The 14,978-nt window shown below is 36.6% G+C and overlaps 1 protein-coding gene across 2 annotated transcripts in view; it reads left to right on the forward strand.

The window, feature by feature from the left end:
- The window catches only part of CNTNAP5 (contactin associated protein family member 5), an 809,041-nt gene that overhangs the window by 394,625 nt on the left and 399,438 nt on the right, over nt 1-14,978 (forward strand). For both annotated transcript variants that reach the window (XM_019749552.3, XM_019749551.3), the window contains exon 7: nt 4,783-4,926. In XM_019749552.3, coding sequence (XP_019605111.3) covers nt 4,783-4,926 — 144 coding nt within the window. The remainder of the gene's footprint in view (nt 1-4,782; nt 4,927-14,978) is intronic.

The raw sequence follows: 14,978 nt of genomic DNA on the forward strand, positions 1-14,978 counted from the left end.
TATATGAGGAAAATGAATCACAAAGAGTGAGGTATTTTGCTCCAAGTCCCACAAAAGGTGCAAGTCAGTGTTTGAATACACCCAGAAAAGCTCCTGAGATGCTGCTTCTGACATTGCACTGTAAAAGATGGGTGCTGGCATAACTCACAAATGTATGTGCACCGTCCGTAAGGAAGAAGTATTTACTGCTTTTGGATTGGTTGTGGGCAATGGTCCAGAACGTTCATGAGTAAGCAAGATGGGTGGTATCTGAGGGTGGCCATTCCTTCTAGCTAACAGCTGACATAGCTTCCCGGAAGTTGATTCAAAGTCTCAACATACATTCCAGAATGTGAGTTGTCTTTTGTTGGTTTCTGCCTATAGCTCTCTCTCCCAGTCGACAGCCTGCTGTAATTTAATTTAGGACATCTCAGAATATTTCTCTTGTCACTATGGAGCAAAATGTTCCAATCTGACTTATTTGATAATGAACTGAATCTGTAATTCAGTAATATAACTACAATCTCAAATTCTCAACTACTTTAAAACTTTAAAAATATAAAGCAGGTTGAAAATCTATGCTCACACTCAAATGTGCAGAAATGCAATATTCCTTCTCTCCAACTGACTTTGATATGCTCATCAGCCCTCACTTCCCCTGGTGGCAGAAGAACATAACCTTGATGATGAATGATACCTAGTTAATACCTATTTAAAACAGTGTGCTACGAGTAAATGTGTATCATATTGAGGTTTCTTCTTTCCCCATCTAATTTTCTTTTTCCTGGTTAGGTCACTGGCTGTGTGGGTTGGGTATTGTTTTGTGTTAGGGGAAGCGTGGGAATTCTGCAGCTGCCGTCCATAGAACCTGCCATAGCCTCATGGCTACAAGGTCTAGTTACTTGGACTTTCTCAGACCTTCAATCCAGCTACCAGCTCTTTACACGTTTACTGGTAGCCTTGGTTCACCCATATTCCCCCACCCTGCTCTCATCGGTCTGTGGGGGGTAGGAATGGGGTCCTCAGCAGCCTACTGTCCACTATGCTAGAGTGACCAGGTCATTCTTAAGCAATTTTCATACATTGTATGTTGCCACTTCCTTTACCCACTGCTAATCTGTCTTCCTTCCAGCAAAGTTTTGCTCTGGGGCCAGGATGAACTTCAAGAATCTCTAATACGCTTGCAGCCATCATGCCTATGAAAATCAGAGGAGAAATAACCCTGTTTTCCAAAAGCTCTGTGTCCTCTACCCTCATCCACCCAAATCTTAATAGGGTTTCAATCTCCCAGAGAGAACCAAAGAGCGGGTCCACACTACTAACTCTACCCTTGTCTCCACCAAATTTCTCTAAACATCCACTATTCAGACTAGAGAGAGCTTTTGTTCTCAGTGTGATGAGAAATTGTAATTTTGTGATATTCAGTATCCTCCATACTATTTGACTTCTTTAAAAAATCTCTCCACCCCAAGTTCTTCAAACACTTTTTTGCTATTGAAAAGAAAGTGTTTCTTCCCTTTCCCTCTTTTAAAAATATTGCCGTGTGACAAATATCTTTCTAAATTACACCTGAGAGAAGTGGAGTGTTGAAAACATTTTTACAAATTGAGGAAGCTGACAGACCTGAAAATGAAAAGCATACATTTGTATTACATATTTAAAATTATAAGAATGAACAAGAACTAAAATATGCACACATGTTTATAACAGCTTATTGATAGCTGCCAAAACCTGGAAGCAAGGAAGATGTCCTTTAGTAGGTGAATGAATAAATAAACTGTGGTCCATCCAGACAATAGAATATTATTCAGCACGAAAAGGAAATGAGCTATCCAGCCATGAAAAGACATGGCTTAAAAAACTTAAACCCACATTATTAAGTGGAAAAATCTAATACAAAAAGGCGACATACTGTATGATTACAACTGTATGAAATTCTGGAAAAGGCAAAACTATGGAGACAATAAAAATATCAGTAGTTGCCAGAGATAGAGGTCAGCCAGGAAGGATGAATTAGCTAGAGCACAGAGGATTTTTAGAGCAATGAAAATACTCTATATGATACAGTAATGGTGGATACATAGCCTTGTACATTTGCTCAATGGAATGTATAGCACCAAGAGTGAACTATAAGGTAAACTATGGACTTTGGGTAATTATGATGTGTCAATGTAGGTTCACCAATTTTAACAAAGGTACCACTCCAGTGAGGGATAGCAACAATGAGTGGGGCTGTGCATGTCGGAGGGCAGAGGGGATAAAGGACGCCTCTGTACCTTCCTCTCAATTTTGCTATGAACTTAAAACTGCTCTAAAAAAACATAATCTTCCAACAAATAATAAGTAAAAGTAACAAGTAGATAATAATATTTTTACATTACACATTTAATTTACACAATTTACAAGACAGCGATTAATATTTTTTAATGCAAATGACTCAAATTGAACATATTTGAATGCTGCAACAAATCAACAGGGAAGATCTTGCAAGTTATAAAAGAAATAATTCGCAAAATATTTGTGAAGTAACAGATTCATTGATGTTTTTTGCAGAGTATTTCCCAAGATATATGAGCTATTCTTAAATAGAGACAAAGACAAAACTCTTAGTTTTTCTCAGAGACAAATCTAGACTTGATATAAATACTTGAAAAAAAGAAGAAAACTATATCTTAAGCTTGTTTACTACTTAAACTATAAGCACATATATTTTAAGGTAAATGGGATAAAGAGTGATTCAATTAAAGATAATCTATTAATTTATGATTTATTAATATAATTCAACCTATCAGTAGTTTAAACATAAAATGCCCTGTATTCTTTCACGTGGAGTTTTGAAAAGCCAATTGATAAACTGAGCATTTATTTCTCATTTCAAACAAACAAATAAATAAATAAGAAAATAAATGAATTATATGTAAAATAGCAGTAGAAGGATACTTCTTTAATGAGATGTGGTGTCATCTCATTAAAGGATACTTCTTTAATGAGAATCAGTATTATATGTTCTTGGGAAATATATTAAAAGTATTGTCTGTTTTTAAAGTTATATCACATGATTATTATTTAATATTGCTTAAAAAGTTTTGGCTAGACTTTAGGAAGTTTTGACCAGGTCAATGAAACAATAAAAAATATATGAAAATTAAGTATAGAAAAAAGTAAAGTATTTTAAACATCATATGATGATGTTTGAATATTTCCCCTAATGAAATTAGATAAAAAGTATATTATTTAATATATAAATGTCTGGATTGAGAAAGTAACAGGAATGAGTAATTAAGTCATATGTTAAAATGTGTATTTGATTAAAATAATTAATTTACAGTGTAAATTTTTAAAGTATGAAATTCACAAGAATTAATTTAATGATGAATATGTGAAGTAGGGAAAGAAAATGTTAACCTTAGGTGAATGCCCTTACCAAAAATATTTGGAAAATAGAAAAAGACACTGGGCTGTTGTATAGGAAGATGAAATAGTTCAAAAAATCTATTTTTCTTCAAGTAAATGTGTTAATGGAAATAATAAATTATCAATCAAAATTTCAACAGGCTATTTTAAATAAAATTATTCTAAAATGTAACTTTGAAATAAAATGGGCAAAATATCAAATAATTATTTTTACAGAGTAAAGCAATAATAAGTAAAAGTGGGCAGCAAGAATAATAACTGTTATATATTACTGTGTATTCAGAAACTTTTTTTTAAAAATTAGTGTGGAACTTACAAGGAAAAAAACTAGACATGTAGCAGTAGACTTATATCAGTTAGCTACTCATCAAAGCAGAAGACATCCTGATAGGGAGAACAAATCCTCCTGCAACACACCCGCTCTTCCATTATAGTTTAAGTACCTGGTAAAGGCGTCATTTCAAAGCAGTGAAGAAAAACTCGGTTACTTATCAAATGGTGTTCAGAGAAACATAATTATAGAAACTAACTTGGCTTCCCCTATAGTAGGAAGAATATTCATAAGAGATCTGGTTTGTTTTTAAATGATGTTTTCATTATAAAAGTAATTTGTAGTAATTTTCACTGGAAAGGAAAGTGGAAAAGAAAACTAGTATTCCATAACCTTTCTAGAGACAACCACCATTTACACTTTCAGTGTATTTCCTCCAGTCACGTTGTAAGCACAATTTCTTACTGCTGACATCATACTTTACACCCAAATATTAAATTGTATTTTTCAATAAACATTACTCTTATCTCCCATAATCACTAATGTTTAATACCACTATTGACAACTAAGATTCTATCATATTACTTCTTAATTATTTCCTTTAAAACACTATATGAACTATTTGAATTGTTTTCTAATTTTCATTTTTATAGCAAATAGTTTGGGAATGACCGTGCACATAGGCTTTTTGGGTATGATGCTCTACGTCTCACTAGAGCTGAATAGAGGTATATTTTGTTGGTCCCTTGGCTTTAGTTTGGCCATATTCTCTCAGAGGTTTGCATCAGAGATAAATATAAATCTGTTTATTTTTTTTCCCTCCTCCTTCTCTAAACTACTGTTTTATTGAGTATTAAAAAGGTTCAGAAAGGAAGTGAAATGTGTTGTAAACGCTTAAAAAGCAATCAATTATAGTTATTTTTATGTGAGCTAATCAGTATCCTTTTAAATGTGTAATCAAGTGGCATCTATAATTATTTGAACCACTTGGCTCATGCATACTCGTACAATTGAATCTACTGAAAATGCACTTGCTTACTTTCCGTTGCTATTTCTTCAGAGCTTATAACTAAGTTTTTTGTTGTTGTTTTTTTGTTTTTTTCCCCCTCCTCATAAAGCTTAGTTTTGGAGGAATTCCAGTACCAGGCAAACCTGGGACCTTTTTAAAGAAAAATTTCCATGGATGTATGGAAAATCTTTACTACAATGGAATAAACATAATTGACCTGGCTAAAAGACGAAAACATCAGATTTACACCGTGGTAAGTCAACATCTTCTTCAGCTTGACAGTTTCTAACCCTTTGGGGTAAGTCTTACTTTACCCATCCCACCCTTAGTACCTCTTCATTATGTGTTTATAGTGCTCTTTTGGAGGTCCCATCCGCCTCCCAAGCAAAATTGGAGAGGGAGAGGAAATGCAGGGACTGACTGGGCTAGCATGATTGCGTTATTGGGAAAAACAAATGCATTAGAGGTACCTAGGGAATCCCATGGGTTTCTGGCTGAGTTGTGTGGCAGCTGTGGGTAAGGTTTGCAGTCTGCAGTGTGATAACGTGACTCTCTTTATTACCTCTGAGAAATGAAACAATAGAACCTCAGATTCTATTGAATTCTATAGTTTGGGAATTATGTATTTGTCATCTTATTGCTGATATTTAAAATAGGGCAATTTGAACGAGAGGTTTAACTTTTGGTGTTTTTGAGATTCCCTGTGCAGCATTTATCATGTTGGCAAGTTAAATATTTTTTAATTAATTACTACTGTTTGTCTTCCCCAATAGACCATGCGCTTCATGAGGGCCAGGACTGTCTTTTAATTTATCACAAGTGCATTCGCAATACCTAGCAGAATGCCCTGTGCGTGATTGGTGCTCAATAATGGGTGTTGATATTTCCAACTATAATTGTGGATTTGCCTGTTTATGTATCCAGTTCTATCAGTTTTCGCTTAATGTATTTTAGAGGTCTGTTGTTTGGTATTTACACAGTGAAGATTGTTACGTCTTCCTTGTGCATTGGCCATTTTTATCAATATATAATGTTCTTCTCTGTCTATGATAACTTTCTTTCCTCTGAATTCAACTATATCTGATATTGAGATAAACGTTCCTTCTTTCTTTTGATTAATGCTTGCATATCTTTTTTCCATTCTCTCATGTTTAATATCCCTATATTAATATACTTGAAGTGAGTTTCTTGTAGACAGTAAATACTACAGTCATTGTTAAAATTCACTCTGTCAATTTATTTTAATTGGTGTATTTACCATTTACATTTAAATGTAGTTATTGATCTGTTAGAGCTTGAATGTATACTTTTTTCCTGTTTGTTCTCTGTTTCTATTTCTTTTTTCTCCACATTTCTGTGTTTCTTGAATGATTTTTGTAGTTCTATGTTGATATATCTAGTGTTTGAATGAAACTCTGTGTATAGCTTTTGTTAGTGTTTTCTTTATTATGTTATATACACATAACTTGAGACAGTTTAGTGCTATTTCACCAATTTTAGTGAATTGTAGGAATCTTACCTCTTTTTATGTTCCTTTACCTTTTCCTGTTAATTATATGATTATCTTAATTATTATTTATTCTCTACATATTTATAATCATATCAGTGTTATTTTTGCAACTGTCACACATAATTCAGAAAATACAAGAGAAAAAGGGAACTGTATTGTATTCACTTATTTTTTTGCTTATTGTTGTTCTTCCTTTCTTCCTTCCTAGGTACCTTCTTTTATAATTTTCTTTCTGTTTAAAGAATGTCCTTTAGCCATTCTTTTAGAGTGTGTGTGCTGGTGACAAATGCTCTTATTTTTCCTTCATCTTGAAATATATGTTCACTGGACATAAGGTTCTGGGTTGACTGTTGTTTTCTTTCAGCACTTGAAAAATAATGGGCCACTTCCTTCTGGCCTCAATAGTTTCTGATGACAAATCCAGTTATTCAAAAAAATTTCCCATATAGATAAGATGTTATTTCTCTCTTAGTGCTTTTAACATCTTGTCTTTAGTGTTTAGGAGTTTGACTCTGATGTGTCATGGTATGGATTTCTTTGGGTTTAGCCTGTTTGAGTTTCACTCAATTTCTTGAACCTGTGGGCTTCTTTCACCAAACCTGGGAAGTATTCTGCTATGTATTTGAATATATATATTTTTAGCCCTTTTGTCTTTCTATCTTCTTTCTGAATGCCATAGATATGAATGCTACATATTTTATTATACTCCCACAGGTTTCTGATCCACTCTCCCCCCTTGGTCTATTTGTCTGTTTTTTTAGATTGGGTAATTTCTATTGCTAGAGCTTCAAGTTTATTATTTTTCTTATTCTTTTCATTCTGTTATTGTACCCAGTCATTATTATTATTATTTGATGTTGTATTTTTCAGTTCCAAAATTCTAATATGGTTTTCTTTACATGTTTTATTTCCTTGCCTTAGACATTGTTATTTTTTACTGAGGCTTTCTATTTTCTTTTCTTAAGTGTGTAATTACTCCTTGAAGGATTTTTGTTATAATGCAACTTAAAAATATTTGTTATAATGGCTACTTAAAGAGAATTCTAACATCTGTCTTATCTCAACACTGAGATGACAACACTTTTCATTCACTTTAAGATCTTCCTGTTTCTCAGTATAACAAGAAAAGTTTTGCTTGTAATCTGGACATTTTAGGTATTATGTTATGATGAATCTTATGTAAATCTTCTGTTTTATCTGTCTTCTTCTTTTGTCTGTCTGTTCAAGTAGGGGGAAAGGGCGTTTTACCCAAATACTGCTAGATGAGGGGTAGAATCCAGATTTCTCACTCAGCCTCCATTGACACCCAAGGGTAGGGAGCTCCTTGCTACTACTCAGTGTAGAGAGATGAAAGCTCCAGCTCTGCATCCTTCCATGATTCCTCCCTGTCTGGGATGGGTAGGAAAGCCTTATCACTGCTGCCCATGTGACCTACAGTGACATCATAGTGTGGTGTGTGTGTGTGTGTGTATGTGAGTGTGTGTGTGTGCACACTCCTTCATTATCACTGGGCAGTAGTAAAAGTCCTGACTTTCCACTAAGCCATCTCTGACACCATCCTTGCAGAGAGTGGTAGGGCTTCCTCATTACTGTTGAGTGGGAGTAGAAATCCAGGTTCCACTAGATATGTGGTCTCCATTGATACTACAGGGAGAGGCTTGCTATTTCTAACAAGGGTTCAAGTCCAGGATCCCTACTTAGTCTTTCCTGACACTACCCTTACTGGGGTCTCTAAGCACCTTGTTCCAGCATAGCAGGATAGTAGTGGGGCTATAGTTTTTTCTGTGGTGCTTGGCTGGCATAGAGCAGTTATTGTCTAAAGGTGTTCTGACTTACTATGCTGCCCCCTTCCTGGTCCTCTAATTAGAGAGAGCAGGAATCTATGATAATAGTGAATTTCTTTTTTGTCTGCACCAGTTGCTGTCTCTGAGCTGCTGGCTTCTTCAGCAACAAGTCTAGGATATATAAGGCAAAAGGAAAGTCTAGGGAACTCACCACTGCTGTTCCTCGAGCCTCAAGATCCTTATACATGCCGACTCTCTTCTCTCAACCATTCAGAATTTTCTTAGGTTTGCTTAATATGATAGCCAGGGTTTTTAAATTGTACTTAGTGGTAAAAATAAGGAGAATCACACTGCATCACCTCCCCAGAAGCAGATGTCCCTGAAATGGATGTTCTTTTAAAATCCATGACAAGAATGGCCCATCCTACAATTGACAGACAAAGGTTAATTCTCTTTGCAATGTAGTCATTGGAATATCTGGACAAACTATGGAATTTAAATGATCTTGGTATTTGTTTCCTTTGAAAAGAATCAGCTATAATGGGTATTTATATTTTGGGGTTCCAAATGTTAACCCTTTTCCTTTTTAAGTGGCCATTGGATTCCAAGGTGTTAGGCAGGCCTGCTTGAGGGAAAACAACCATGGGTTAAAGGTTGTCAACATTTTAAAAGTGGTGTGCCAAATGTCTGACTCCTTTAGTTCTGAAGAGTATAGTGGTGCTAAGAGGTGGTTAACACCTGACTCTGACTCTGGTTCTAGGCGATCTAGTGACATTGCTTATCCATTCCTTGGCTCATTCATGACCATTCTCCCAACCACCTGTGCTTAAGTCGTCCATCTCCTAATTAAACTAAGCACTTGCTTCCTAATGACATTTTTCTTGAGTCTAGGTCAGGAGACTTCAGCCTTGTAAAGTACTCATGCCCATCCATTCCCCAATATTATTCCCAGGAAATATTTCATAATATACCAGTTCCAATGAATTTAATCTGCTGATACCGTGGGATCATACAGTACTAGGAGTTTAGCTTAGATTCATGTTATGACCATCAACATCTGAATGGCAGGGCAGAATTAGTTGCCATTGCGCTACGAGATGGCAGAGCAAGGAGCTCAGTAAACATTGCTCATGTCCATTGTTCATAAATTGGGGCTCGAAGGTATGAGAGCCTGAGACTTAGATATAAATAACTGAGATCCCTATGGCAACATTCATAAAGGAAATTCCCAAACATATTACGCATTAGAAAATATCTTTAATCTTGAGCTATATTAGATAAGGTACTGAGGACACAGGAAAAAAGGAGAAGTAAGGGAGAACAAGGAGAAAAACATAAATTTCTGAATATTGACAGCTTTTATCATCCCCTCTTCTGAGAGAATAATTAACTAAAACATTAGTAAATGTTTTGTTGATTTTAAACTACCATGGCACTTACCATGTATCTGAAGACTTTGCTAGCCTATTTATTCTTCAGAGTCGTAATTGGTGGTATCCTTAATATGAAGCTCAGAGAGAGAATCCATTTAGCACTAACGTACTTGGAAAAAAATCTCAAGAAAACTGTTTTACTTTGTAGGTAGACAACCTTTAATTTTAATCTTCACAATTTAAAAGGGGTGAACTTTATTTGTTTTCCAAATTGCTTTTATCATCTTGCTGACGTGCAAATTCATATCACTACACACACACGTATACCTAGTTTTTTTGTTTGTTTGTTTTGTTTTTTCTTTAGAATTCCATGTGTGAAGAAATACTTTGCACTCTTAATTACAAGTGCAAAGTCTTTATTCCCCTAGTCAGGCTTCCCAAAAGAAACAGTATCAGCTAGAGAATCAGCTTTGCTCCAAGCCAAGTCATTGCTGTGCTAAGTGAGGACTTTTGAAAGGGACGATGCTTTGGTCCTTTCCAGTGTGCACAGACTCTCTCACAGTTATTGAGTCTTGGGGATTTCAGAGTTTAGCAGGAGACTCAAGGAATCAACAAATCAGGAAGCGAGTGTATGGTAGGTAATATTCTTAAATTACAAAGTATGATTCGGGGCTCAAGCGAGCACCAGCCGTGACTTCCTCTAGCACACACCTCTCCATCAGGCTGCATTCAGGAAGCACCCCCCCATTGTAATTTGTTATTTCCTTCTTGTGGGACCTGCCCACTCCCTGGAGATTTAACAGCTGTTCCATGGCGATAATTTGATTTAGTCTTTGTAGATTGATTTGACTACAAGATGATCCTCCATGTCCCTAAATGCAGTAAAACTAACAGCTTAAAATAGACATAAAAGTACCTCACTACCCTTCCTCAAATTTTTCATCCTATGCTAATACACTGCCGTATAATAAACACTCAGAAAGTGAATGGCCCATTGAAGTGTGTATACCGTACCTGTAATGTCGATTATTGTATAAATAATATGAGAAATATAGTGCCCTGCTAGATTCCTGAAAATGATTCATTTCATACCTTCCACTATATAAGACTTGATGCTTTCTTTGAGTCCTCTTTTCTGAGTGTGCTATCACCTCTCCCAGAGGCAAGGAGATTGATGAGGTTTTCTGGGAGTTGGCTGGAGTCTCACCCACTTATTTCATTGCAGATCTTAAACTGATTTTTTTTTTTTTTAATTCTAAAAAAGGACAGACTGTGTTTCCCCAAAAATAAGACCTAACCGGAAAATAAGTCCTAACATGATTTTTTTCAGGATGATACCCCCTGAACGTAAGACCTAATGCGTATTTTAAAGCAAAAATTAATATAAGACCCGGTCTTATTTTCGGGGAAACACGATAGTAGAAATGCTCACGTTAATTTACTTTTTCACTAGAAGGGGAGAAAAAAGAAAATGGTCAATATAAGGAATTTGGTTACAGAATTGGCTTTGGAACTAATTGACCATGTCAGTTCACTTCTGTGCCTTTGTCTATAAATAATTGAAGTAAAGCAGTTGGATTGGCAATGGACAATACTAAGCATCTATAATGTTACCCACACCCTCACAGCTAAAATTGCTAAACAATTGTAAAATGTGTTTCCACTAGTCCAGAGGGAAGCTTCACAGACTTCTCATCCCAGTGTTCCTGGCAGCACCGGAAGTAGCATAATGGTGAATAGACGGCTTAGTTTTCTAGTCCCCCATCCACTCTCATTCAGCTGTGAGGCCTTAGGCAAGTTTCCCAACCTCAGTACCCTCATATGTAAAATGGGACAATTTTAATACCTACTTCAAAGTGTTACTATGAAATGAAATATTTAAATGATACTAAATCACATTCAATTTATGAAATGGGGACAATTATAGTACCAACCTCAAAGTGTTATTGTGAAAATCAAATATGTATGCTGCACCATCAAGGTCCACAGTAAGTAGTCAGTAAACTGGAGCTATAATTAAGTAACGTTCCTATCCATCCATTCCAATGAAGTAGGCCTGTAAACCCATATTTATTTGTCACCACAGGGAGATAATTAACGCATTATGTACAGTGTTTGCATCTATGATGCCAGCAAATAGTAAAAGCAGTTTTGCGACAGCGCCTGCTCTTCTTCCCGGATCTGAAGATCAGTTTATTTCCACACTTTATAAATCATGCAGTGGGTTTTGGTAAATATTAATATGTTACAAACTTATCCACCTCATTCATTTGAGGGAATTCAATGACCAGATCTAGTCCTGATTTTGTTACATGGTGGATTCCTTTAAAATAAAGCGTTTAGAAAAGATATTCCCCAGTGGACTTGGGTGTAACAGGAATGCTAAGTAACAATAGGGGTTTGGGAAATGTATTATCTTTCGTCTGCATCTCTGCTTTCATTCATTGGAGCCTGGTTGTTTATTTCTTGCAGCTCTGAAGTCAGGAACATTGCATTTGGAGATAAGTCTGCAGATGAGATTGCACACATATTCACATAGTCACACACACACACACACACACACACACACACACACACACACACACACACACACCCCTAGTCCAGAAACCTTTGTCTTACCTTCCTGTGACCCAGAAGCTCATGAAAATTGCTCAGAGAAAACTCTCCAATGTCTAGTGAAGCCTATAATATCTTTAGCTTTTCCCTGACATCCTGTTTCATCTCTGTGAGTATGCTCTGTGATAAATTATACTTTCCCCTGATTCAAGAAGTCATTTGAAAAAGCAACTAGCGTATCATGTCTTCTCTCTGAACACTCCTGCTGTCTTCTACTGTCATTCAACCAGTCTGACATTCACATCACCTGCTTCTCTGTTGTATGCTCCTCATACCCTGACACAATTATTTTCAAATTATTAGCTTCCAGAGAGTTGCCTCCTTTCTTTCTTTGGGAAAATTGAAGTTAGTTTCAAGGTCATATGACTAAAATGTGACTTAAAATTTAAAAAAATAACAATGGAATGGTCATCCTCTCTGAAAATTATTCTACCGTATACCAGTGTTATGACTTCCTTTTTCAAGGTGACCAGTTTCATTAGCTCGTCTGATGAAATCATTACTTGAGGTTATTAAAGAAATCTTCTTTAGAATATTAAAAATATATATTTCCGTATATCCCTGATACACTTTTGGAATATACAGAATAGAACACCCAACCAGCCAGAGAGGAAAATGCTGTTCTCAACTATGTGTACTTTATTTTCACATTTTAAATCTATATTTTATATAGCATATGTTATTGATAACTTTATATCTTGCTTATATGGTTAATATTTTTCTTAAAATATTTTCTGTGTTAAATTTTTCATTAAAATTATTTAATCTCTTTATTTATAAGCATTAAAACATCATTTAAACATTAAATACATTTTATTTAAAGTTTAAGATTTACCATAGTTCAAGATTCTACCATGTTGAAATATAAGTTGCTTGAAGTTATACTGCCAAAAATAGTGAGGTTACAAATATAATGCAAATATGGTTTTGTAACTCAATCCATATTGTTTAAAGTCTGTATCAATTTTCATACCCGCCCACAGTGTACAGAGGAACATGACTATCCTGCCAGTTTCACCTCATGCTTTCCAGCCATTTAAATATTCAAATGTTTTTTATAAGAGTGGTGCTAAATGAAAGTTGAAATCAACTCAGTTTCTTCTATGCAAAACTTCCAGCTAATGAGCCGAAGATGTTCATTTTATGTCCCCCCTCCCCGAATAATTACAGCAATGCTAATGCATTAATTTCAAGACGTCTTGTTTCAGAGAGCTGTCTTATAGACAATGCCACAAATCACGATGCTAATGCCAGAGGGCAGAGAATGGAGGGATGACAGATGGACCCACGTTACTATTAGTACTTCTGTCCCTGAAACATCTGTGAGGCAGGCAGGGGCAGACGTTATTATCCACACTTTCTACTAAAAGATACTTTATGGTCAGGACTAGGGAAAGTCAACAATATAGTCAACGGCTGTCATTCACAGCCTTCTTCTCTTCTGGAAAGCACTACACTGTCAGCTCTTACTCATTTTTATTATATATCTATTTTTCCTATGGCCCTGAATGACTTTCAGGTCAAAGTGAAGAAAAAAACAAAGTAAGGCTGGGCAGATTGCTGAACAGCACTCCTTACTTGGGAATTGAAGACGAATGAGGTGTTTCAGGAATGGACCCTTATCTGGTTTGCTAACTGCCAAATAAGCCTCTGTTGGGTGTCTCTTGCAATGTAAGAGCTTTGGGACAGAATCCTTGTCTTTGGCAAGAGAAAGAAAGGTGGCAGCAGAGGGTGGAGTGTCTGGGAAGATTCTACTCCCTTATACCTAGATGGCTGTGATCTTGGCAGGAGATCGTGGCTCTCAGTGTGTCTTGTCTCTGGCATCCAGCTACCAAGTGCCTCCTTCTGGGTTTAAGGAGATGGATGGGAGTCCTGCATAGGCGTTAAGTGCCACCTCAGAGACTCAGCCCTCTGTGACCAGTGGCTCTTGTATTCCTACCAGGTGAATGGAAATTTTTGGTTTTGGATCCTTCATTATCAGCTCTTCAATATACAGAAGTTTATGTCCCACAGTTTCTCACCAGTGCTTCTTCTTTTCTAGCCACACATAGGTTATTCACTCTTCCTGGAATTCTCTACATGCCTAGTTCTCTAAGCCTTTTCATTCTGTGTTTCTTCCATACGAGCTAAGCTGCCTTTCTTCTTCACCTCTTTCCTGACCCAGCCCCAAACTAGCCATCCTTCTTCAAACTCACAAGTAGGGTTAACACCCTGAACCAGAGTGATGCTCAAAATACTTAACTGATTCTCAGAGTCAGAGCAGGGTCCTGCATCCCCCAACAAATTCCAGCCACGGAATCTTTAGTTGCTGCCTTGTAGGGACACTCCGTGGTAACTAGAAGTCAGGCAGGTAAACCTAGGTTTGGGGGAACTATGTAGGACTTTGAGACAGTGGCTATGTAGCAAACAGTTGGGAAGTTTCAAAATTATAAAAATGGAACCACGGTTAGAGTGTACTAATGTGATCGTCTGGGAGTTACTACGCTGACTGTATCAACTCCAGTAGGTTGTCTGGGCTTTCCTGGATCACAGTGCTAAGAAGAATCATGGGCCAGGTCCAGACTGGATAGAAGGTGCTATGGAAGCCACCATGGTTTTAGAAGAGCAGTGGTGTCCATATACTGTGTCTCCAGGCCCTGTCTAATACATTTCAGATCCCACCACCCCTCAGAGTCCCTCTCAGACACTCGGGTTCCTTATGCTTTCCTTGCTGTTAACCTCACACTTGCACAGCATGATGCAACATAGCACTCCGTTCATCACCATCATCATTGTCGTCGTCGTCGTCATTGTCATCATCATCAAAATACAGTTATTGAGTATCTCCTGTGTTCACAATTCATGATCCTTGCCTCTAATGGGTGGGAAACTTTAATACTCTCTATGCCCCATCATCCACATACTGGACACTGGGTCACCATTTCAGAGATCAGAATTCAAAGCTGATGCTCTTACCCTGGCTGTCTCTTCACATGTGTTTTCTTGTCTCCAGGCACAATTGTGATGGCCACACCTCTTCTCA

The sequence above is a fragment of the Rhinolophus sinicus genome, chromosome 17 (genome assembly GCF_057876585.1).
Source record: "Rhinolophus sinicus isolate RSI-liver-muscle chromosome 17, RSI-T2T, whole genome shotgun sequence".
NCBI lineage: Eukaryota > Metazoa > Chordata > Mammalia > Chiroptera > Rhinolophidae > Rhinolophus > Rhinolophus sinicus.